Raw genomic sequence first — 20704 nt, forward strand, 5'->3', positions numbered from 1 at the left:
AGCAGGTTCATTACTAGTTCTAGAACTGGTATCTGGTGCAGAATTTTACTTGTTTTTGGTATCAGGCTCTGCCGCATCCAGTACCAATGTTTACAATCCATCATGATACGTATCGGAAGCAGACTAATGAAGAAAGAAAAAAAAGCAACCAGCGACAAGCATATCACAAAAAAGGAAAAAAAAACAAGAGGTAATAGTCAGCTGTTACAATATGGTGTTCTCCCCCCTGAAACAGCCGCAACGCTTGCAACCTTCACGGGTTACATTACCAATGTTCGTGCACGATCACGCTGGCTGTAGAAGTGCGATCGACAACCGCGAATTTGCGTGTATTGTTTGTATAAAAAGCGAATATCTGGTATCTGTTCCGCACAGTGCTAGGCTTAGCGCCGATCGCTAAGGTGCAATTTTGCTGACAGACCCCCACACCATGGATAGAATGCAGGTAAGTAGGGCGACAAAAATCTCGTACTTGTTTTTGAATTCAACTGACGCCCTTTTCTAACGCCCCCAGCAGCGGGCTACGGTTCGCGCGATTCTACTCTCACTGGCCGTTAGCAGCGTGGCAGCATGGGCGGTCACGAAGCCCCCAACCACTACGACCACCCGCGGTGGAACAGGGAGCTGTCCCAGCTCCAAGTACCGTTCGATTGATTCGTCCAGCGCCAACCCGTTCAATCCCAGCTTGGGCCGTGCGGGTGAACCTTACGCTCGCCTGCTTCCGGCCAACTTTGCGGACGGTATCTCCAGCCCTCCGGTCATGAGCAATGGCAGCGAGTATGTTAACGCACGAACCATTTCGTCCACCTTGTTCCCGATCGACGAGACGCCCGATCCGAGCAATACGCTGATTAGCATATTCTTCCTGCAGGCGATAGCGAACGATTTAAGCTTGCCAGCAGGTTCCAACGACAACGTGCAGTGCTGCGTCGATGGGCAGATTGTACCGAACGCACCGAGCAGGTGCTATCCCGTCAAGATCCCGAGCGGTGATGCGCTGTATTCGTTTTTCAACATCCAGTGCTTGAACTATGCACGTGTGCTCACCAAACCGGGCAACCCACCGGCATCACAGCCGGTCCAACCGATCAACAGTGCTAGCAGCCTGCTCGATCTGTCCTTCCTGTACGGCACCAGCGTTGCGCAAAGCAGTCGGCTGCGAGCATTCTCGGGCGGTAGACTACAATCGTTAAGGCGCAATGGAGTCGAGTGGCCGGTAATAGATCCGGCCGGCTGTACCTGGTCCAACGTGTGCTATCTGGTGGCGGACATACGGAGCTATCAGTCGCCGATGGCCGCAACGGTGCATCTTTTGTTCCTGCGAGAGCACAACCGGCTGGCAACCCAGCTGCGTCTGCTCAATGCCGGCTGGTCGGATGAGGTGCTCTTTCAGGAGGCAAGACGTATCAACATCGCCCAGTACCAGCAGATCGTGTACTACGAGTATCTGCCCCGGATTTTGGGACGGTCGAACATGCTAAGAAGTCGGTTGATATTCGAAGGCACTGGGTTTGCGTCGGATTTTAATGAATTTCAAAATCCCTCCTCCGTGGGTGAGTTTGGAGCCGTGGTGATGCCGTTCATGCAATCCCAACTACCGGGTGGTATAAAGTAGGTCCAATTGGCTTGCAGAGGGAAAGACAGTTTCTAATAGGAACGGCCAACCTTTTTTGTCTCTCTTTTTACCAGTTTCTACATGGACAGCGTAACTCAGACGCTGCGGTTGAGCAGCTTAACGGGCAACCTCACACTGCTGGAAAGCATGTCCAGCAGCTTCTTCAACGGACTGACCACCCAATCGGCCAAACAGGTCGATGCTAGCTTCAGTGTTGAGTGGAAAAACTTCATGTACCGTGGTAGCGAGACGCTCGGGCAGGATCAGCTTGCACTCGACATTCAACGCATGCGGGACTTTGGCTTTGCGCGGTACAACGACTATAGGTCCCGGTTCGGATTGAGCCGGTACACGACGTGGGAAGCGTTCAACGCCACGTTAAGACAACCGTGCATCAAAACCGTTCAATACCTCAGCACGCTGTACCCAACGATTGATGATCTTGACCTGATCGTTGGTGCTGCATTTGAAGCGCCTGTGCCTGGAGCTTTAGTTGTTCCAACGCTTTACGCCATCATGGAGCAACAGTTCTTGGCAGCGCGTGCCGGCGATCGTTACTTCTTCGAAGCGGGCGGACAGCAGGGCAGCTTTTCGGCGGCGCAACTGACGGAGATACGCAAAATTAGTCTAGCACGGCTGATATGTGGAGCGCTACCGACGATATTGGAAGTTCAACCGAATGCTTTTGGGCCAGCCTCGGCACATAACACACCCGTGGCGTGTGGCGCATTGCCCGTACCCAATCTGGCGGCATGGCGTGTGTAGAACAGTGTACTTGAATGCCCCTTTTCTGTTGGACTAAGTTCTGGTATCAGTAAAGTAAGCCAATAAAAAAAATGTCCCCAAAAACGTACCACAACACAACTGCATCCAGCTGGACAAACAAATCGCACATCTGCAAAAGATTTTTGTTTCTGTACGATACCGTCACGGTATATCTGCTAGAGCACTGCAAAATGGTGTGCAATTCGAACGATGGTTTAAGCTCGCTCTCTTCCTGTGGGAGTATAATTTTGGATGCACGAGGCGCCGTTTGTTGAATGTTTAAAGACAGTTTGTACGTTGTAAAACTTGCTACAAGATTACCAGTAGGCATCTTTGAGCCTTTGTTTTGTTTAAAATTTATTCACTTAGAAGATCCCCAAGCGCCTCAGATTAAGCTTAAACAACTGGAAAATCAAATATCTATAGAAAAAAAAAAAACTTATCGCCGTTCTAGTTATAGCGATGCATAACTTAAATGCGAAACCATACAACAGTACAGAGGAAATGAGAAAGCTCTCCTCCAAGCGAGGAAGTTCCACTGGTTGGATATCCCACAAACAGATGGTGCCACCACTTTTTAGCTATTTTTAGAATGCATGAGTTGTTTGCCGTCTGCTAAACGTAGTCTTTCTATATTCCGTTTAGGTTGAGAGCTTGAGTCGTTTAGAGCCACTTTAGTGGTCGTTTAGTGGATTTGTGGTACTTGGGTAAACATGACGTACATAAAAGAAACACATGCCTCGTTCTACGCTGCTTAATAGCTACCGTCAGCCTAGAGGTGACATCCTGTTAACACGTCACGCTTTCTTTTATTTTCGCTTTTTGCGCATTCTCTCGAACGCGTGATTATGCTCGTAATCTGCACGTAGGGAGTAATTTCCCAAGTGACATTTGCTCGAAATTGTTTTTCCATATCTACTCGATTAGTGCTCGATACGCCTGAAATTGTGGATTTGTGTGTGATCAAGTGTGTTGAAAGCGCTAAGATTTGGCGTGTTCGTAAATTAGACTTTCTTCTATCGATGGATGCTACTGTCGAGCTCATTTTACAGTCGTAGCTTTAATTTTTTTATGAAAAACAAAAGCCATTTTTGTTTGACGTTATTTTATAAAAAAAAATCGATATTATTTAAGTACAAAATGGTTACATGGCCAACTATAATGATAGAAAACATCATTTCTGAGCGAATCTAGAAGAAAACAACGAAAGAGCCTCATCACAGTTGATTTCAAAGGCCTTTTTCTAAATTCCCTTAAATTGGTGCAGTTTAAGGAAAGTTTAAGGCTCCAGTCTAAGGGAATTTGCCCGATTTAATTCGAATTTCCCGGTTATTCGTGCTCGAAAATGTCAAATGTAAATTTACCCTCAATTTCCTACAAAAGATTGTTAAATAAACTAAAGAGTTTGAATTAATGGTCTGTTTTCATTTGAATGGTCCTCGACCGGCTTTCGCGAATCGTCAACGCTCCAAATTGGTGACCCGCAGAGCAATGGGTGAATGATGGGGAGGAGCGAGGAGTGATGGAGTGCATCCTCACAACGACTTACAAAAACAATCGCCAACGAGGGAAAATTGCACCGATTTGGAACGTTGGCGAGCTCGTTTAAGGAGGTTTTTGAGCTCTCGATCCAATCGATGTTTTTCCTAACGAGGGGTAGGATAGTGCTGCCAAATGTCAAATTGAGCCATTTCCACAGAACTTTCAAATCGCGGCATTCATTCGGAATTGTACTTGCCGATCAAAAGGGAGTGATCTTGCGTGGTTGAAACAAAAAAATGGACTACCTCTTCAACAACGACTGCAAATTCTTTACAGACCGTGGTGACGATGAGGAGCTTCCCGAAATCAGTATCGTTTGTGAGAATAGTTGCCACACGACGGCGCTGCAGTAAGTATCTTGAAGTCGATGCGCAATCTCCAGCCAGCTACACACATTCATGCTCCCCCGCCCTCTATCGCTCCCCTTAATCCACGTACCCAGGAAAGCAACACATTGCTTTGAAAAGCTGGACTACCTCGCCAAGCAGCGTCGTAAAAAGGCGGCCAAGGAAATGGAGTCACGCCATAACAAGGTGCTGCTATTGAACGGATCCGCTATGGTGCAGGACAAAGTGTTCCAGTGCAACAGTCTAGCCCACTTGAAGATGTACTACAACAACGCCGGCAAGCGTTTGCAGGACGCGGGAAGGATGCGGGACTCGATACGCTATCTTGAAGCTGCATACGTCATCCCGTTGGAAAATAATCGGAATGTGTTGCAAACCTCCATTAACCTGCTGCTTAGCGTAGCGTACAGAAAGACCGAACAGTACCGGAAGTATCTCACATTCCTCGGACGCTCGAAGGATCCGCATTCGCAGGAGCAGAATTTAAACATTCTTCGTAAAAAGCCATTCCCCGTCTGGCAGGAGGATGCAGCGTGCAGCGCTGTCGATTGGGAAAAGGAACTGTTCGGCACTAGCAACAGCCGTGCCGTGTCTTGCGAAATGTGAGTCCCTTCCACTAACCGGAAGGCATCGAAGCCGAACCGGAGTTCCTACGCATGTTTGAAATCACAATTTTTGCTTTTTCTTTTCAGAATCAACGGATCATTGGTGGCCAAGCGTGACTTTAGTGTTGGCGATGTCATATTCGTCGAAAAGCCAGTGGTTGGCTACGTTGCGGAATCAAGGGGTCAGTGTAACTGGTGCAACCTGAAGACGCTCTACACCGTGCCGTAAGTATGTTGGACAGCTTGGGGTACCTGATCGCAAAACCCAATAATAACTCCCTTCAATCTCAGGTGTGTAGTTTGCCGTGAGGTATTTTACTGCAGCGTGCAATGCTTGGGCAAGGATGAGCATTACCACCAGTACGAGTGTAGGGGCTACCGGTCGCTGTTCTTTCCCCTGATGGATTTTATGCTTACAATCCGTCTGCTGGTGAAATCGTTGGATGTACTGCAAACGAACCTATCGCTACGCAAACCGCCCATCCATCATCCCAGGACGGTGGAGCAGCTGTGGGCAGCTTTGCTTGAGGATCACCATGCGCATTCGGAAGACTTGCTTTCGCTGTTGCAAGGGTGCACGTGCGATCATTACGTGGAGGAGCCCGACAGCTATCCGGTGCTGATCCAAAAGGCTTCACTCATCATGTACTACTTGATGATGGACAAAAGGCTGGTTGAAGATTACAAGTCCTGCTGGATGAATATATCGATTGCCGAGCGGAACATATTCCTTGAAAGCGTCCTGCTGCGGCTTTTGTGTGTAGTGCACATGTTTATGTGCGGATTCAAATACGAGCTGTCGTACGACAAGGGAGATGTCGACGAGATGTTAGTGTCCCGCTCGTCAGCGATGGACGCGCAGGACACAGTACATACAAACGCGCCAGAGTCGAAGGCACCATTCGACGCGCATCAGCGGCCAGCCTCATACGCGCGAACACGTGATAACTTGCTCATGTTTTGGGACGTTTGTTGGACCGAGGCAATTGACCGCGCGCAACAGGCGGACAATGTAGACGCTGTGGAGTGTGCGCTGCAAAAGTACTGTGAAGGTTATCACTCTACGTTCAACTTTCTGGAGCACCTGACCCAGTGCAAATCGGCACCGAAAGTAACGACCTTCAACCAGTACCGTGGTTTGTACCGATTCGTTCGTGAAATTGAATCTTCTGACGATGAATCAAATGTTATCACTATGTAAGTACACTGTGGGTTGCTATTTGTAAAACAGGCCACGGGAAATGACCATCTTACGTATTTTACGTATCGGCAGATTGCTGGACCATGGAGTCGTCGCGTTTCGGGCATTAAAATCGATCAAAAAGGGCGAGACATTGGTATTGGCACGTACGTTCAGCAACGCCAGCGAGGTGCAGAAAGATTTTTCCAATTCCATTAAAATAATAGCAAACGGTAAGTATACAAGGGATCCAACGTTCAGTGTTGGTAAAATAGTAGCTAAGTCAAACGCATCTATTTCCATCCCTCAGATGACATCAAAACTGAGCAGGCAAGATTGATCTGTAGGATCGATTTAACGAGCGAAATCATCGATAAGATGAAAAATAAGACATCTTTATTCGTGTCGGGAAGTTTCTTCTCCTTTTTGTTCATTTTCGATCATTTCATAAAAGTGTTCGATGGGTAAGTGTAGTCACATGCGCTATCAGGTAGTTGATTGTGCAGCACTAATGTTACCATTCATTTTTGTTTTGTTATTTGGCAGCATTTTACAGCGATCGAAGCACAGCGTGCAGATTTTTGAGCTTATTAACAAAATAGAGAACATTTACAATCATGCCCGGATAGTGCCGGGTGTGCTTATGCAAGACGAGTGGACGTCCCAGTTGGTGAAGCGCGGTCCCAAGTTGCGCTTGATGAAGCGCCAGAACAACAAAATCGTTGCCAATCAGCTGTACAATAGCTTCTTCAAATGAAAAACGGATGTTGTCATGCGTACTTTTGTAGGAAAATGAATAATTTATGAACTACAGTGTGGGATTTCGAAAATAGAATGAATTCAATCAATAAGTCATCAAAGAGTTTATTATTTTTTTGATAAACCATGATTATTCTTAGAAGGGCACCTACTGCTCCGAACTGAATCCGGCTATTGTAAGCTCGATCCCATTGTAAGCTGGTTCCGGTGAAAACAGATCCATCCAGAGTCGGAATAAGCCAGTGCTGGAGTCGATAAGAGTCAGAGCAAATTGGAGCTGACTCTGATTCCAAAAGGCTAAGACTGAACGTCATCCCGGCGGACCTCGGTTTTTTCGATTTTGTACAGCTTTGAATCGATAGTGGTTGAACCTAACTTACCGGATGTTGACGGAGAAGAAAGAAAGTGGCGAGTTTCTAGATGATTCCGACTATGACCTAGCTCAACTTTAGATAACTCCGAGCGCCTCCAGATGATTTCGGACGGCTCCAAATAACGCTGATTGCTGATCTTCCGAAACCTAGTTGACTTTTGCAAACTTTACCCATCACAATATCAAACGGTACTATTCCATAGGTTTGTTGTTGAATAATTAAAATTAAGTTTTTACCTAACGAAACATTACAAAAAAACTTGTACGGATAAGTTCTTCATTAATTACTTCATAATTTACACGCTTTTTTAAATGGGACTGGAATGGATCTTTCTCATTTAAATGTGTTGTCTGTTTGCCTTGATAGCCCCTTGTTTATTTAATAGCTAAGTGATAAAGCACATTCACAAACTGATGATAAAATAAACGATGACAACGATATCATGGCCTACATCCTAAGTTTTTTTTCTGTTTTTTTTATGCGTCCGTATTCGTATTATTGAGCCGGTCTGGTGGTACAGTCGTCAACTTGTACGACTTTAACAACATGCCCGTCATGGGTTCAAGTCCCGAATAGACCGTGCTCCCATACGCAGAACTGACTATCCTGCTATGGTAACAATAAAATAAGTCACTGAAAGCCAAGCTCACTTTACTAGTGGGTACTGGCAGGCCTTGACCGACAGCGGTTGTTGCGCCAAAGAAGAAGAAGAAGATTCGTATTATCGAAATTCTGGTAAAAATTACTCTTGCAACACACATCAAGCAGAAAACCGCCGCCTGGGTCTGCGGACAGTGCTGCCAGACGCACTCTATGCTTGCTTTGACACAGCGTTTTCAGATGACAGCTGCTGCTGCTGGCAACAAGGCCACCGCTAGCTTTCATTTTTTTTTGCGGAGGTAAAGAAACCCATCGGGCTTGTAATCTTCGACGCGCTGTTTTCGCGAACTCGTCAGGACAAAACATGCAGCAAAAGCTGACCAGAACGGTGAATTAGCAGCGCGTTACAGGTAATACCGTCCGTCGGCGTGTGTGGAAAATGGGACTGGGTCGTTTTATTACGTAAGTTTTGTGTAAAAAGGTTCGTGCCTGGTGTGGGGGTAATCGCCCGTGTGTGCTAGTGCGGCGGGTGTCTCTGGGTGCATGAGCGGTGCGGAACTTCCATCAAACATGGACGACCAGCAGCAGCAGCAGCAGCAGGGTGAAAATGCGAAAACAGTGTGTGGTCATCCTGGCTGTTGCCGAGGTGAAAGTGGTTGTGGCGACCTGTGAGATGGAACGGAACAAGTCGTCGTGAAAGTGTCCATACATACGTACGAAAACACGGATTGTGTGCATCTGGGTTCGCTCCGTTTGCTTGATAAACATAACCTCTAACCGCAGGGATAGCTGCTTACCACAGCCTGATTCCCGTTTTCTGCTCTGAAATCGATGTTTGTCCGATGACAAGAGGGTGGTTGATTGTGTAAAACACGGCCGTTTAGCAGGGACCGGCAAGATTAAAAATCAATATCAATATGGTACACCCAAGACAAGACAGCCAATCAAACAAACTTTCGTTGCCAGAAATGGAATCTCGTTCGTAGCGAGTGTTTTTGCGACTGGTTGAATCTAATCTTGTCCTGTTTTTGTGTTTCTTTTTCGGTTTTTTCCCCCTTTCGCTCTCCCGATTCAGTGATAATCCAAAGCGTCGATACGGTGGCGTGTGTGCCGCCACCCAACAAGCGCGGTCAACATGTCGGTGCACTACAAGTTTAAGAGCGCCCTCGACTTTGACACGATCACGTTCGACGGGTTGCACATCTCGGTGGCCGACCTGAAGAAGGGCATCATCCAGCAGAAGCGGCTGGGCAAAACGGTCGATTTCGATCTACAGATTACGAATGCGCAAACGAAGGAAGGTAAGCGACGGCCGTATCCTCATCCGTATCCTCATCATGACAGTCAAATTGTCATCATTTAACGTGTTTTTTTTTACAGAATACAATGATGATAATATGCTGATACCGAAAAACACGTCGCTCACGATAGCGCGCGTGCCGGTCAAGAACACAGGGAAGAAGAACTGGGAAAAGGCCGCGGCGGCGGCGGCGGCAGCGGCCGAGGCGAATGCACCGTCGTCGGCACCGCGCGGCAAGCACGATGCGGCCAGCTCGCAGACCAACGTCGACCTGTCGATGATGAACGGGACGGAGGAGGACAAGATCCGGGAGATGATGTTTCAGAGCACGGCCGAGTACGACCCGACGAAGTGAGTATTACGGGCTCTTTTTGGGCCTTTGTTTCCCGCATAACGTACAATAAGCTAACCGTTCTAACACAACTGCAATGCGTTCTTTTCCCCCCAATTTCCCATTCACAATGCATACAATGGCTAACTGTTGGTAACTGGTGGTGGGATGTAGATTTAAGCACAGGTATCTAGTTACTTTCCGCCTACTTTACTTAATTTATTCGCTCTCATTTCAAATTGCATTCATTTTCAATTCTTCATTTGCTGTAAGTAAATCAACCAACTCATAAGCGTCTTTTCGTTCTTGCCTCCCCCCTTAGCTATCAGAAGGTGCGCGGCACGCAGACGGGCGAGGTGCCGATGAACTACAAGTGCTACCGGTGCCACAAGCCGGGCCACTGGATCAAGAACTGCCCGTTGGGGCCGCTGCCGAAGGAAAGCATCGAGGTGAAGCGCACGTCCGGCATACCGCGCTCGTTCATCGAGCGCGACAAGGAGGTGGGCAACAACCCGGCCATGCAGCCGGTGCAGATGCCGCCGGAGGAGAAGCAGTCCATCCCGGAGGATCTGATCTGCGGCATCTGCAAGGATCTGTTCACCGACGCGGTCATGATACCGTGCTGCGGCAGCTCGTTCTGCGACGAGTGTGTGCGGACCGCGCTGCTCGAATCGGAGGACAACGAGTGTCCGGACTGCAAGGAGAAGGGTTCGTCGCCCGGGTCGCTCATACCGAACCGGTTTTTGCGCAACTCGGTCAATGCGTTCCGCAACGAGACGGGCTACACGAAGTCGCAACCGAAGGGTAAGTTTTGATCGATTTTTCCGTTTTTTTGTTTCTTTATTTTAAATGTTTTTAAATTTTTGTTCTTTATTCAGCTAACGTTGGTAAGAAACAAACCAAACCGGAAGAAACGCCTACTGCGGACAGTACCACTACTACGACCAGCGGTGGTGGTATAACGTCCTCTTCCTCCGTACCATTCGGTGGTGACGGTGCTCAGCAGGGTGCCCCCATCGTCAGTACGATTTCCACCACTACCACCACCGCCGAGCTGGTGGAATCGTCCACGTACGAAGAGGATGGTGCGGGTGGTGGTGGAGCGCGCGATGCGGATAGCAATCTGCAGCCGCAGCTGTTTGACGAAATCTCCCAGCAGGATGACATCGGTTCGCCGGGTCGTGAAGAGAAGGAGGCGATGGTGGCGGGCGGTGGTCCGACCGGTGGGTTTGACAATGAGTCGGACTATGAGGACAACATTACCGTTACGGTGCCGCCGGCCCACCTTCAGAGCCGGGGTGCGTTCCGAGGCCACTACAATGGCGGGCGGCCGATGCGCCACGGCGGACGGCTGCACGGGCACGATACGCCACCGAACGAGCGGCAGATGGTGGCGAATCAGCAGCAGCAGCAGCAGCAGCTACAGCAAGGCTATGGTGGTGTTGGCGGGAATGGTAACAATGGTGGCCGCGGCAACGAACTGATGGAGCGGGAGCAGCGTGAAGACGACCATCACCGCCGTCGGATGTTGATGGAGGAGAAGGAAGGCGAAGGGTACGGTGGTGCCGGCCCGAATGCGGGCTTGTTGGGCGAGCGGGGTCGTGAGTACGATGAGCGATCGCCGGAGTACATGCACGGAGGAGGGGGAGGAGGAGGTCGAGGACTGATGCCCCATCCGCAGCATAATCATCCGCAGCACGTGCAGGCGATCGGGACGGCCATGGGACACCCGGGCGGCGGTGCGTACATGGGACCGGGCAACGGTGGCTACGGTGGCCACGTCGGCCACCCACAGTACGCGGGCGCGGGAGGTGCAGGAGCGTACGGAATGCAGCAGGGAGGCGGTTATCCGCCACAGCAGCAACAGCAGCAGCAGCAGCAGCGGGGATACGACCATCATGGCGGAATGTATCCCGCGGACCGTCCGCCGAGGATGATGTATCCGATGCGGGGTGGAGGGTATATGCAGCACCATCCACCCCACATGCGACAGCGTCCGATGGGACCGGGACCGATGGGTGGCGGCTATCAGACCGTACTTCAAACGATAGGGCCAGGGTAAGACAGAGAAGATCGTCCGTGTGTAGAAAAGCGCCCAATTAACGTTGCTTTTTGTTTTCCTTTTTCTAGCGTCATTGATGATCCGCTCGAAGCGTTCAACAGAATCATGCGCGAGAAGGAGCTGCGCAAAAAGCAGGAGCAGCAGCAGCAGCAGCAAATGCGCCGCAACCGTTCGCCGATGGGTGAGCGGGGCCGTCGCTCACGATCCTTCGACAACGGTGGTCGGGGCGGTGGCCCACGGGGCAATTCCTCCGATCGGAGACGCACCTCGCGACAGCGGTCACCTGATAGGCGACGGTCGCCAGACGATAAGCACCATCCGGACGAGCGGGACCGGGTGCGAGAGCGGCGCCGGAATCGGTCCAGCTCGTACAGCTCCTCGCGCTCGCGCTCTTACACGAGGTAAGCGATTTGCCTGTCCCCATCAGTGCTGCAAAATGTCACTGTCAATGTCATAAAAAATCTGAATGAAACAAAATTCATATCAGCGTCACGTACTCAATTGTGATAATCAGAGGTGATACTCAGAACGGTTGGTGTGACTAATACATGCTCATGACATGTTTGCGACCATCACGGTCAGTCACTATGTCACGACTTTTTTCTTGCTGTGATTAGTTTTGCAAAATGTCACTGGCGTAGTCATGACAAATTCCGGCTGAAACAACACTATGTCAGCGTCACGAGCGTCTACTGTGATGATCAGAGGTGAGACTCAAACAGTTGTTACGACCATCACATGCTTGGTGACATTTTGTGCAACCGACTCTTGTGGTCAGTCACTTGGTCGCAACATTTTCTGTCGATGATTATCACGTTAGTCATGGGAGATAGGCGGTGTGTGCGAATGGTTCCAAAAACAAAATGAGCATAGTGCTTCGCTTTGCGTGACCCGACAGACAAACAAAGCTGACAGAGCGAGAAAGAATGCCCATTTTGTTGCTTAGGACCACACGCCAAGTATATTCCAAGAATGTCGTGATTATCACCGACAGAAAATGTCATGACCAAGTGAGTGATCAAGAGTTGGATGCTAAACAAAATGTCATCAACCATGTGATTGGTCGACCAACTGTTTGAGTCTCACATCTGATCATTTCAGTTGTTTACGTGATCTGATTTGAGCTTCGTTTAAGTCATGTGTGTTGATGCCTGAAACAGTGGCATTTGGCAGCACTGTTCATAGCCAAAAAAAAATCATGATTATGCTTGCGTCGGCATTAAGCTCAGCTTGTCAGTCAGGGTTTCGGGTTTGACTCAAGCACTCGCATGTCGTGACCGGCATGTCATGACGCACTTTTATTGAGTATCATCAATGATCATCAAGCTACCATGGATATGGTGATTGTTTTCGTTGTTGAACATCTCGTGATGCTCATGACATTTTGCAGCACTGGTCCCCATTATTGTAGAGGAAGAGAAATGTATTTTAATACGATTTTTTTTTATTTATTTTTTCCAGATCCAAATCAAGGTCGCCCATGAAACGGAACAAGTCGCCACGGAAACGGTCACGCAGTCCACCGGGCGGTTACAGAGATCGACGAAGCCGAAGTCGGTCGGGATCGTTTGCGGGAGGAATGCGGTAAGTTCTGTCGATAGAAGAAATATTTCCCAGTAAATGACTGATTTTTTCCGTTGTACACAGATACAGAGACCGTCGTGATGATCGACGTCCGGGTGACTTTAATCGCGATCGATCGCCTGGATTTAATCAAAACTTTGGGTAAGCATTTCAAAAACAATTTTCCCATTCTAGCAGTTTACTTAACAACGACTTTTCCTTTTGTTTACTTTTACAACAGCTACGGCAATCGTCCTCCCCGAGGCGGCGGTGGCCCACGAGGAGGTGGTCGGGCCCGTGGCAACAGTCGGGACGTTGGGGGACCGATGCAGCATTTCCCGCCCCGAGGCTATGATCGTCACCAGCCACCCCTGTTACCGTTACCGGGCGGACGGCCGGACGAGATGCAGCCAGGCTTCCTGCACGGGCAGTATCATCTGCACGACTACCGGGACGGACCGGGCGGTGGCCAGCAGCACCAGCAGCAGCACCAGCAGCAGCAGCAGCAGCACGGCGGCAATATGATGAGCGGCGGTGGGCCAGCAACAGCCTCGATGCAATCGGGTGGCGGTGTTGGTGGCGCGATGGCTGCCACACAGTCAAACAGGTACTGTTCTCATGTCATTAAACTTTTTAGTAATTTTGGTGTACTTTGGTTTGCAATGTTCTCGACTGCCGCCGGTAACGGTTGCGCCTACGCGAACGCGCAGAGCAAAAGAGCTATTTATTGTGCGGAAAATTTAATTTTTACCTTTTACAAAACTCGACCTAAACCTGTGATATATATATTGAACCTGTGGTATACGTATAATGTGTATAGATATAATGAGGCGTTCGGTATTTGTAATTTAAATACATGCGCGCTTGTGGAAACCTTTTAAGGAGTAGCTAAACGTAAAAAAAACATCAAATTGTGATATAATAATCGTGTCAACTTAGCTACACGAGACACACATAATCGGGTCAAATTAAGTGCACACAAATAATACTGTGATAAGTAGTTCGTAATAAGTCACAATGTACGTTTAAGAAATTACGTTGAAATTGACACACAGTATTGATCTAGAACAGATATATCAAACAATCGTACCTTAGCACATTCAGCTCGTTTACTCTAGACTTCATAGTTTCTTAATGATGAACGATTTAAAATGATTTTTTAAGCCAGCTTATACACATACACCTTTTATTTATTTATTGTTTGTTTGGCGACACGATAAAAGTAAAAATATTTCACTTAAGCCACATAGAAGAATGTACGCAATGTGTATATGTTAATCGTAGAATTTTCTCGTCACATTGTGGCTGAGTTGAACAAGTTTTATTTTAAATGACTTTCATTGTGAATGGTGCCTCTTTTAAATCACGCCTAAAGATTGCCATTTAGTGTAAACCATATAATTAGAGCGTCAAAAAAAACAAACAGACAAACAAACAGCAGAGCAAAGTTAAGATTGTATTTCCAAAATTCCATTAAAACTCCCGTTGTTAATTATCTAGATTTTATGCTAGCTAGCGATTGTTTAAAATCGTATCCTTGTTGTGCCTGGTTGTTAAAATAGCTTTAAATTTACCTTGTATAACAGTTTACACAGAAGTGAAGATCGTCGGCATTTTCGATTGCCAAGGAGACTCGCCGGATACAGAAGAGAAAAACTCGTTTCTTGATGCGAATAGAAGATGCGTTAGCAGCTCTCTCTTTAACGAGTAGCTACGAAGCTAAGATGATCGCACAATGTGATGGAAAAACCCAACAACGCTCAATTCTAACATATAATGTAGAGAATATGTTTACACCTTGCCGTCCTTAGTGTTATGTTTGTGTCTGGGGAGAACTGAATTTGAAATGAGAAAGGCATAGAGAGAAAGAGAGAGAGTCTTTAATGCACTACTGGCTACTACCTCACACAAGTGACTGATTTTGAGAGGATGGAAATAAACAAAGAAAAGTTATTCCGGTACGAGGCTAGAGCTTGTTGAATAGACATTATTATCTTCTCTTTATTTTGTCGAATCCCTTTTCCGCGATGTGTCGATCGCTTCTCGTTTTTTGTTGTTGTTGTTATCAAGTTAAGCGCTAGTGATTAAGAAAGTATGCTCGATGCATAAGCAGCTCGGATCGCGTTTCGTTGTCCATAATCTGCATCAGAAAAGGTTCGTCGTTTGTCGGCATTCCGGCAAGAATCGCGCCTGTGAAAGTGCTTTCATCTAAATCATCGCCTGTGCAAGACGAGGGTAGAGTATCGGAGTAAACGATGTAACGAAGTTCCTCGTCGCCACTACAATCGTGCCTCCACTCAACCGGTTAAGAGTAGCTGAAGCAAAAGCTTAAGCACCGGAACGGCCAGCCTCCTCCTAGCTTTTCAACGCATCCAAAACGGCGGTCGGATTTGTTCCAGCGTTTTTGTTGGATCGTTACTGGGAGTATTACTGTCCGTGCTACAGCCCTCCCACCCCCCTTCTCCACAAACACCAACCCATGATGAGCGATGATAGAGGTAAAGTGGTCGTGCTTTTGTTTACTGTATCACCACCAGATGCTAATAACAACAACTTTTCCATCTCCGCAATATATCTGTAGGACCTGCGACACATTGTACAAGTCTCGGAGCGCTAAGCGCGCGCCTGTGCCACAACTAATTTGTAATGTTCTTTCTCTTTTTTTCTCTCTTTTCTTTTTAAACCACTCCCAACTGCGTTACGTTGCGTCCTTCAATCTATGGATGGTTTAGGTATCCGGGTCGTGATGAGCGTGAACGAAGTGTCGGTAGCTACGGTGCCAAGCAATCGGCGGACTTTGGCGAAGGAGGGGAGCATCATATGCAGCATCCGAACGTGCCTGGCGGCAGTGAGCAACGGCACAGAACAAGTCGACAGTCCAGCCGGCAATCTTCTCCGATGGGTGGTGCTCATCAGCAAACTGTCGGACATCAAGATCCTGCGCAGCGCGGTAGGGAGGGCGAGTGGCCAGAACACACTGACGATCCCGCCTACCATCACCAACACCATCAGCAGCAACAGCATCACGCTGATCGGCAGAGTCCCGAGTCGAAGGGCGTCCGCGGTACGTCCGAACAGCGGCCAGCGTCAATGGCCAGCGGTAGTCACGGTCGGGGAAGATCACGTTCGCGCGACCGCAAGCGTCCTCCCCCGACCGGGGCAGGTCAGGATGGGTCCGATCGGGATGGTGCGGATCGCCGAAGGCACCGATCGAAACGTTCCGAGTCGGCGGAGAGGCACGAAAGATCGAACCGAGGCTCCCGTTCGGCTGGCGGCGGCGGTGAACATGAGCGGGACAAGCAGGTCCGCATACATCAGCCCTCGGAGAAGGACAAGCGCAACGAGCCGGTGGACCAGCACGGCCGGCGGGGAGGAGACGAGCGTGACCATCATCATCGGGAGCGTGGCAAGGAACGGGGCGACAATGAGCGCGGCAGTGATCACCAGCGTGATCGCGAGCGGGAGCGCGATCGAGACCGGCAGCGGGACCGTGAGCGGGAGAAGGATCGCAACAAGGAGAAGGAGCGGGGCGATCACGCCGAACATCATGATCGCTACCGGGACCGAAGGAAGGAGAAGGAGCGCGAAAAGGAGAAGGAAAAGGAGCGCGAGCGGGAGAAGGAGCGGGAGCGCGAAAAGGTACGCGAAAAGGAGCGCGAGAAGGAAAGGCTGCGGGACAGAGAAAAGGAACGCGACAAGGAAAAGGATCGCGAACGGGGTGAGAAGGATCGAGAGCGGGAAAAGGATCGCGACAAGGAAAAGGATCGTGACATGGAGAAGGATCGCGAGCGGGAAAAAGAACGCGAGAAGGAGCGCGAGAAGGAGCGCGAGAAGGAGCGTGAGAAGGAGCGTGATCGCGAAAAGGATAAAGATGGAAAGGAGGTGACCAAGAAGAAGACGCGCGATTCGAGCGACGAAGACCGGCGTGACCGGAAGAAGGATCGCGACAAGAAGAAGCGCAAGAAGGAGAAGGAGGTGGAGAAGCGCAAGCACAAAAAGGAACGCAAGGAGAAGGACAAGGAGCGCCGGTCGAAGGATAGGCGCAAGGAGCGCAAAACGGTTGAGAAGGAGGAACCGGACAGCTCGCAGCAACCGGCCACACCGACGGCACGGGAGCGGGAGGAAGACGGCAAGGCCGGCGAAGAGCGGCGGGACGAGCGGGAGCGTGACGAGCCGCGATCGGCTGAAGAGGGAGACGACAATGCGCGGCAGGGAAGTGTTGCCAGTGAGGATGGCAAGCAGGAGAGCGATTCGGGTGAGTCTGGCGCAGACGATGACGACCGTAGCAACGCTGAACACCTTGAGGATGAGCAGCAGGAGCAGCAGCAACATCAGCAAGAGGAGGAACAGGAACAGCAGGAGCATGAAGAGCACCGGCACCATCAACAGCAGGAAGCGCACATCGATGGTCACGACCATGGTGATTTGTATTCGGACATACCGGATAGGTATGAAGCGGATCAGCTGGAGCTTTCCGTGCTGGCGGAGGAGGGCGGTAAGGCTGACCCAGTCGAGGACGATGGTGCAGCAGGGCTGGCAGACAGTACCGGGGACAGCCAGGAGAAACCGGTGGCCGACAGCGACGCGGCCAGCGGCGAGGGTGGCATGCTGATGAAGCGGTCCGATTCCGTGCTGGATCTGCACGCTAATCTCGACTACGAGCAGGAGCTGGACGAAAGCTTGCAGCTGCATTCGTCCCAGCCGAAGGAGGAGGAGGACCATGATACGGTCATGCCCGAGCTGTCCAAGTGGGAGATGGACGAGGATGGGCAGATCAATTCGTCCACCGGTGAGGATGGGCAGGAGGGCGCCTCACCCGAGGATGGATCGGCCGGTGGGGATGGGGACGGCCTGCAGCTGGCCACGGGTGGTAAGGTGACGAGCGAGGTGCTGAAGCGGGCCGAAAATGCGATCTTCACGCGTGCCATTAACGCGATACGGCCGATTGAGATTAAGAAGATCAGCGGCGATCGGCAGAAGCTGTACACGGGCGGCAGTGGCAGTGGCAACGGTTCGCCGACCCGGTTACCGTTGGACGTGAAGCACGCGCAGGAACACGACGAGCTGAAGCGCTTCCAGGTAAGTGAATGGAATGGTGGTGGAGGATACTCAAGATTAAAAAACATGTTTTGAGCGGTTTAGAATGATTTTCATCTTTTTCGTAATATTGGCGGATTTTCTCGATGCTTGTCACTTTATCTCGAAGCGTTGGCAAACTTTCTCGAAACAGCGTCACATAAACTCAAAATTTGCAATATTAATATATGCAATACAATTTTTTTGTTAGGAAATGATTCGAGATCATGTCACGAAGCTTCGAGATAAAATGCCAAGTTTCTAAGAACATGTGAAAGACGTTTGTGTGTGTATGATTTCTCTAAAAAGAACACTAACATTACATTTCATTTAACATTCAACATTCAGGTTACTGTACCAGTGAACGACGAGCGAGCGGAACGTTCGGTGGAGATAAAGCAGATGGCCGATCTGAAGGTGGAAACCCGTTCCTCGCCGGTGCGCACCTCCGTGAAAGAGCGCCTGGGCAGCAAGGTGCCGGACAATGCGTCCCAGTTCAGCCGGTCGCGAACTCCACCCACCAACCGCAAACCGGGCGGCTCCTCGAGCAACAACAACAACAACACCAGCAACGATGGCAACGGCCGCGGAAAACCGTTCTCGGACCGGCGCCGCGGTTCATCCCGCAGCCGCAGTCGAACGCGGGACGATTCGAAGCGCGTCGACCGAAACCGGTCCGGCGGAAGGCACGAGAGTGGCAGCGGTGGCAGCAAAAAGCCATCGGAATCGTCCAACCGAAGGGGACGCGATGATCGGCAGCGCGACGACGATCGACAGCAGCGTGATCGTAAAGATGCGGAACCGAGGCGAAACAGCCGGGAAAGGAGTGACAATAGGAAAACCGATCAGCAGCAGCAACGTGGACGCAGCCGTGATCGAGAGCGGGATCGCGATCGGGGTGATAATCGTGGTCGCCGTGGGGACAGCCGCGATCGTAAGGGTACCATGTCGCCGAGCGCGAAAAAGGGCAGCGATCGCAAGGATGCCGACACGCATCAACGGGGTGGCAAGCGAGAGGACACGTCCGCCGGTCGTGTATCATCGTCCAAGTCGGGTCACCGGATGGAGGAAGGTACGAAAGGAGGCCGCGGGGACGAGAAGAACGCAACGGCTCCCAGTTCGACGACGGGCTCGACCACCGGTGGCGAACGGTCACGGGGTGAACATTCGCCGGCGGAGCGACAGTCCCGCAAACGTTCGGCAGAGCACCTGCGGGAGGGTTCGCCCGAACGGGGCAGCGGTCAGCAGGACGAGGCAGCGAAGCGGGACGCTAGCGGTAGCAGTAAGCGCACGAAGGTGGAAAAACCATCGTCTGGGAAGGGGAACAAATCCGCTGCCGCCGGTGGCAGCTCGAGCGATACGACCAGCTCCGATTCGGAATCTTCCTCAACGGACAGCAGCCCCGATACGGATGCCGGCGGTGGTGGTGGTGGCGGCACCAGCAGCAAGAAGCGCAAGAAGCGAAAGCACAAGAAGGAGCGCAAGCGTGCCAAACGTTCCGCTGCGACGACGGAAACGGACGACGAATCCGGCGGGAAGCGCAAAAAGTCGAAAAAGAAATCGAAATCGTCGAAGAAGAAGAAAAAATCCAGCAAACACAAAAAGGACTAGACCTCGGGTCGGGGAAGGAGAGCGTAGCGGGGTAGTGCGTACGGATGATACTTACGTACATGCTTACTTGGGCACGCTTGGGGAGGTTTGCCCTCCCGTGCTTCGCGTTGATCGACGATCCGATCGATCGATCGACGAAGGGAGTTAGGTGTGTGGGTGAGCATCGTTTTACAAGCCGGATTTTGTCTAATACACCGCTACGACCAGAGCTAGGGGAATTATTCTAAGGGCGTAGTTTGCATTTCTTGGTCTGAATATGAGTGTGCGGAAATAAGGGAAGACACAGAAGGAGGGCGAGGGCATATATTATGAGAATTAATTTGAAGATAGTAGATAATTAGTAATTTTCCCACTTCCGTGACCGACAGAAGAGTAATGCTAGCAATTGAACTCACACACACACACTCTCTCTCTCCTTAGCATTTTACGGAAGACGGAAGAATAGCAAAGCGAAAACAGCTCTTATACTCTGTACATTTTGAAACTGTATTAAACGATGCACAGGCGGCGAGGGTTTAGCTTTGAATTAATATGCACTTAAACCCCTTCTCCCTCGAGCCTGGGCCGTGTCTCTCGCGGGGTGGGTTGGGGGGTAAACCAGGCTGCGCGCAATGTACGTATTCCAAAATTTATCGACTAAATAAAGAGTGTAAGGTACAGTAGGTGACCGCTAACTGGATGTGTTTTAACTGGAGTGCTTTTTAACTGGAGGTTCGCTAACTGGAGTGATTCTCAGTTAACGAACACTTAAACGTCAAAACATGAAACATCCGGAATCTCATAAAGAGAAATTTGTCGCAAATGTGCATTTTTCAAACAAATTTAGGGTCTTCTGCCTACGTTTGCTATTAATTTATGTTATTACACGAATTACTATACTTTATATCAACATAAATGAAAAAAAAAGTTTGGTATGTTTATTCCAGTCAACGCCAATCAAAACAATCAATCCATAGAAACGTCACTCCAGTTAG

The 20704-nt window shown here is 49.8% G+C and overlaps 3 protein-coding genes across 5 annotated transcripts; all 3 read left to right on the forward strand.

Moving 5' to 3' along the window:
- Positions 1-307: 307 nt before the first annotated feature.
- Positions 308-2468, forward strand: LOC121600026 (peroxidase-like). 2 transcript variants are annotated; one of them, XM_041928290.1, is made up of 3 exons: positions 308-445; positions 515-1611; positions 1690-2468. In XM_041928290.1, exons 1-3 carry the CDS (start codon positions 431-433, stop codon positions 2378-2380), a joined length of 1803 nt encoding a protein of 600 aa, XP_041784224.1. In that variant the 5' UTR covers positions 308-430; the 3' UTR covers positions 2381-2468. The 2 variants fall into 2 exon arrangements, with proteins under 2 accessions (XP_041784224.1, XP_041784225.1); XM_041928291.1 differs by having other exon boundaries at positions 309-445; positions 518-1611.
- Positions 2469-4099: 1631 nt separating this feature from the next.
- On the forward strand, positions 4100-6905 carry LOC121599431. Its single transcript, XM_041927224.1, has 7 exons — positions 4100-4271; positions 4365-4871; positions 4962-5099; positions 5166-6071; positions 6148-6287; positions 6365-6518; positions 6601-6905. Exons 1-7 carry the CDS (start codon positions 4159-4161, stop codon positions 6809-6811), a joined length of 2169 nt encoding a protein of 722 aa, XP_041783158.1. The 5' UTR covers positions 4100-4158; the 3' UTR covers positions 6812-6905.
- Positions 6906-8050: 1145 nt separating this feature from the next.
- On the forward strand, positions 8051-20459 carry LOC121598880 (zinc finger CCCH domain-containing protein 13). 2 transcript variants are annotated; one of them, XM_041926231.1, is made up of 12 exons: positions 8051-8197; positions 8863-9088; positions 9168-9438; positions 9593-9604; positions 9741-10222; positions 10297-11476; positions 11549-11881; positions 12942-13064; positions 13128-13205; positions 13285-13650; positions 15776-18122; positions 18468-20459. In XM_041926231.1, the coding sequence occupies exons 2-12, from the start codon at positions 8923-8925 to the stop codon at positions 19728-19730; spliced, it is 6621 nt and encodes a 2206-aa protein (XP_041782165.1). In that variant the 5' UTR covers positions 8051-8197; positions 8863-8922; the 3' UTR covers positions 19731-20459. The 2 variants fall into 2 exon arrangements, with proteins under 2 accessions (XP_041782165.1, XP_041782166.1); XM_041926232.1 differs by lacking the exon at positions 9593-9604.
- The last annotated feature ends 245 nt before the right edge of the window (positions 20460-20704 follow it).

This window comes from Anopheles merus, chromosome 3L (assembly GCF_017562075.2).
Source record: "Anopheles merus strain MAF chromosome 3L, AmerM5.1, whole genome shotgun sequence".
Taxonomy (NCBI): Eukaryota; Metazoa; Arthropoda; class Insecta; order Diptera; family Culicidae; genus Anopheles; species Anopheles merus.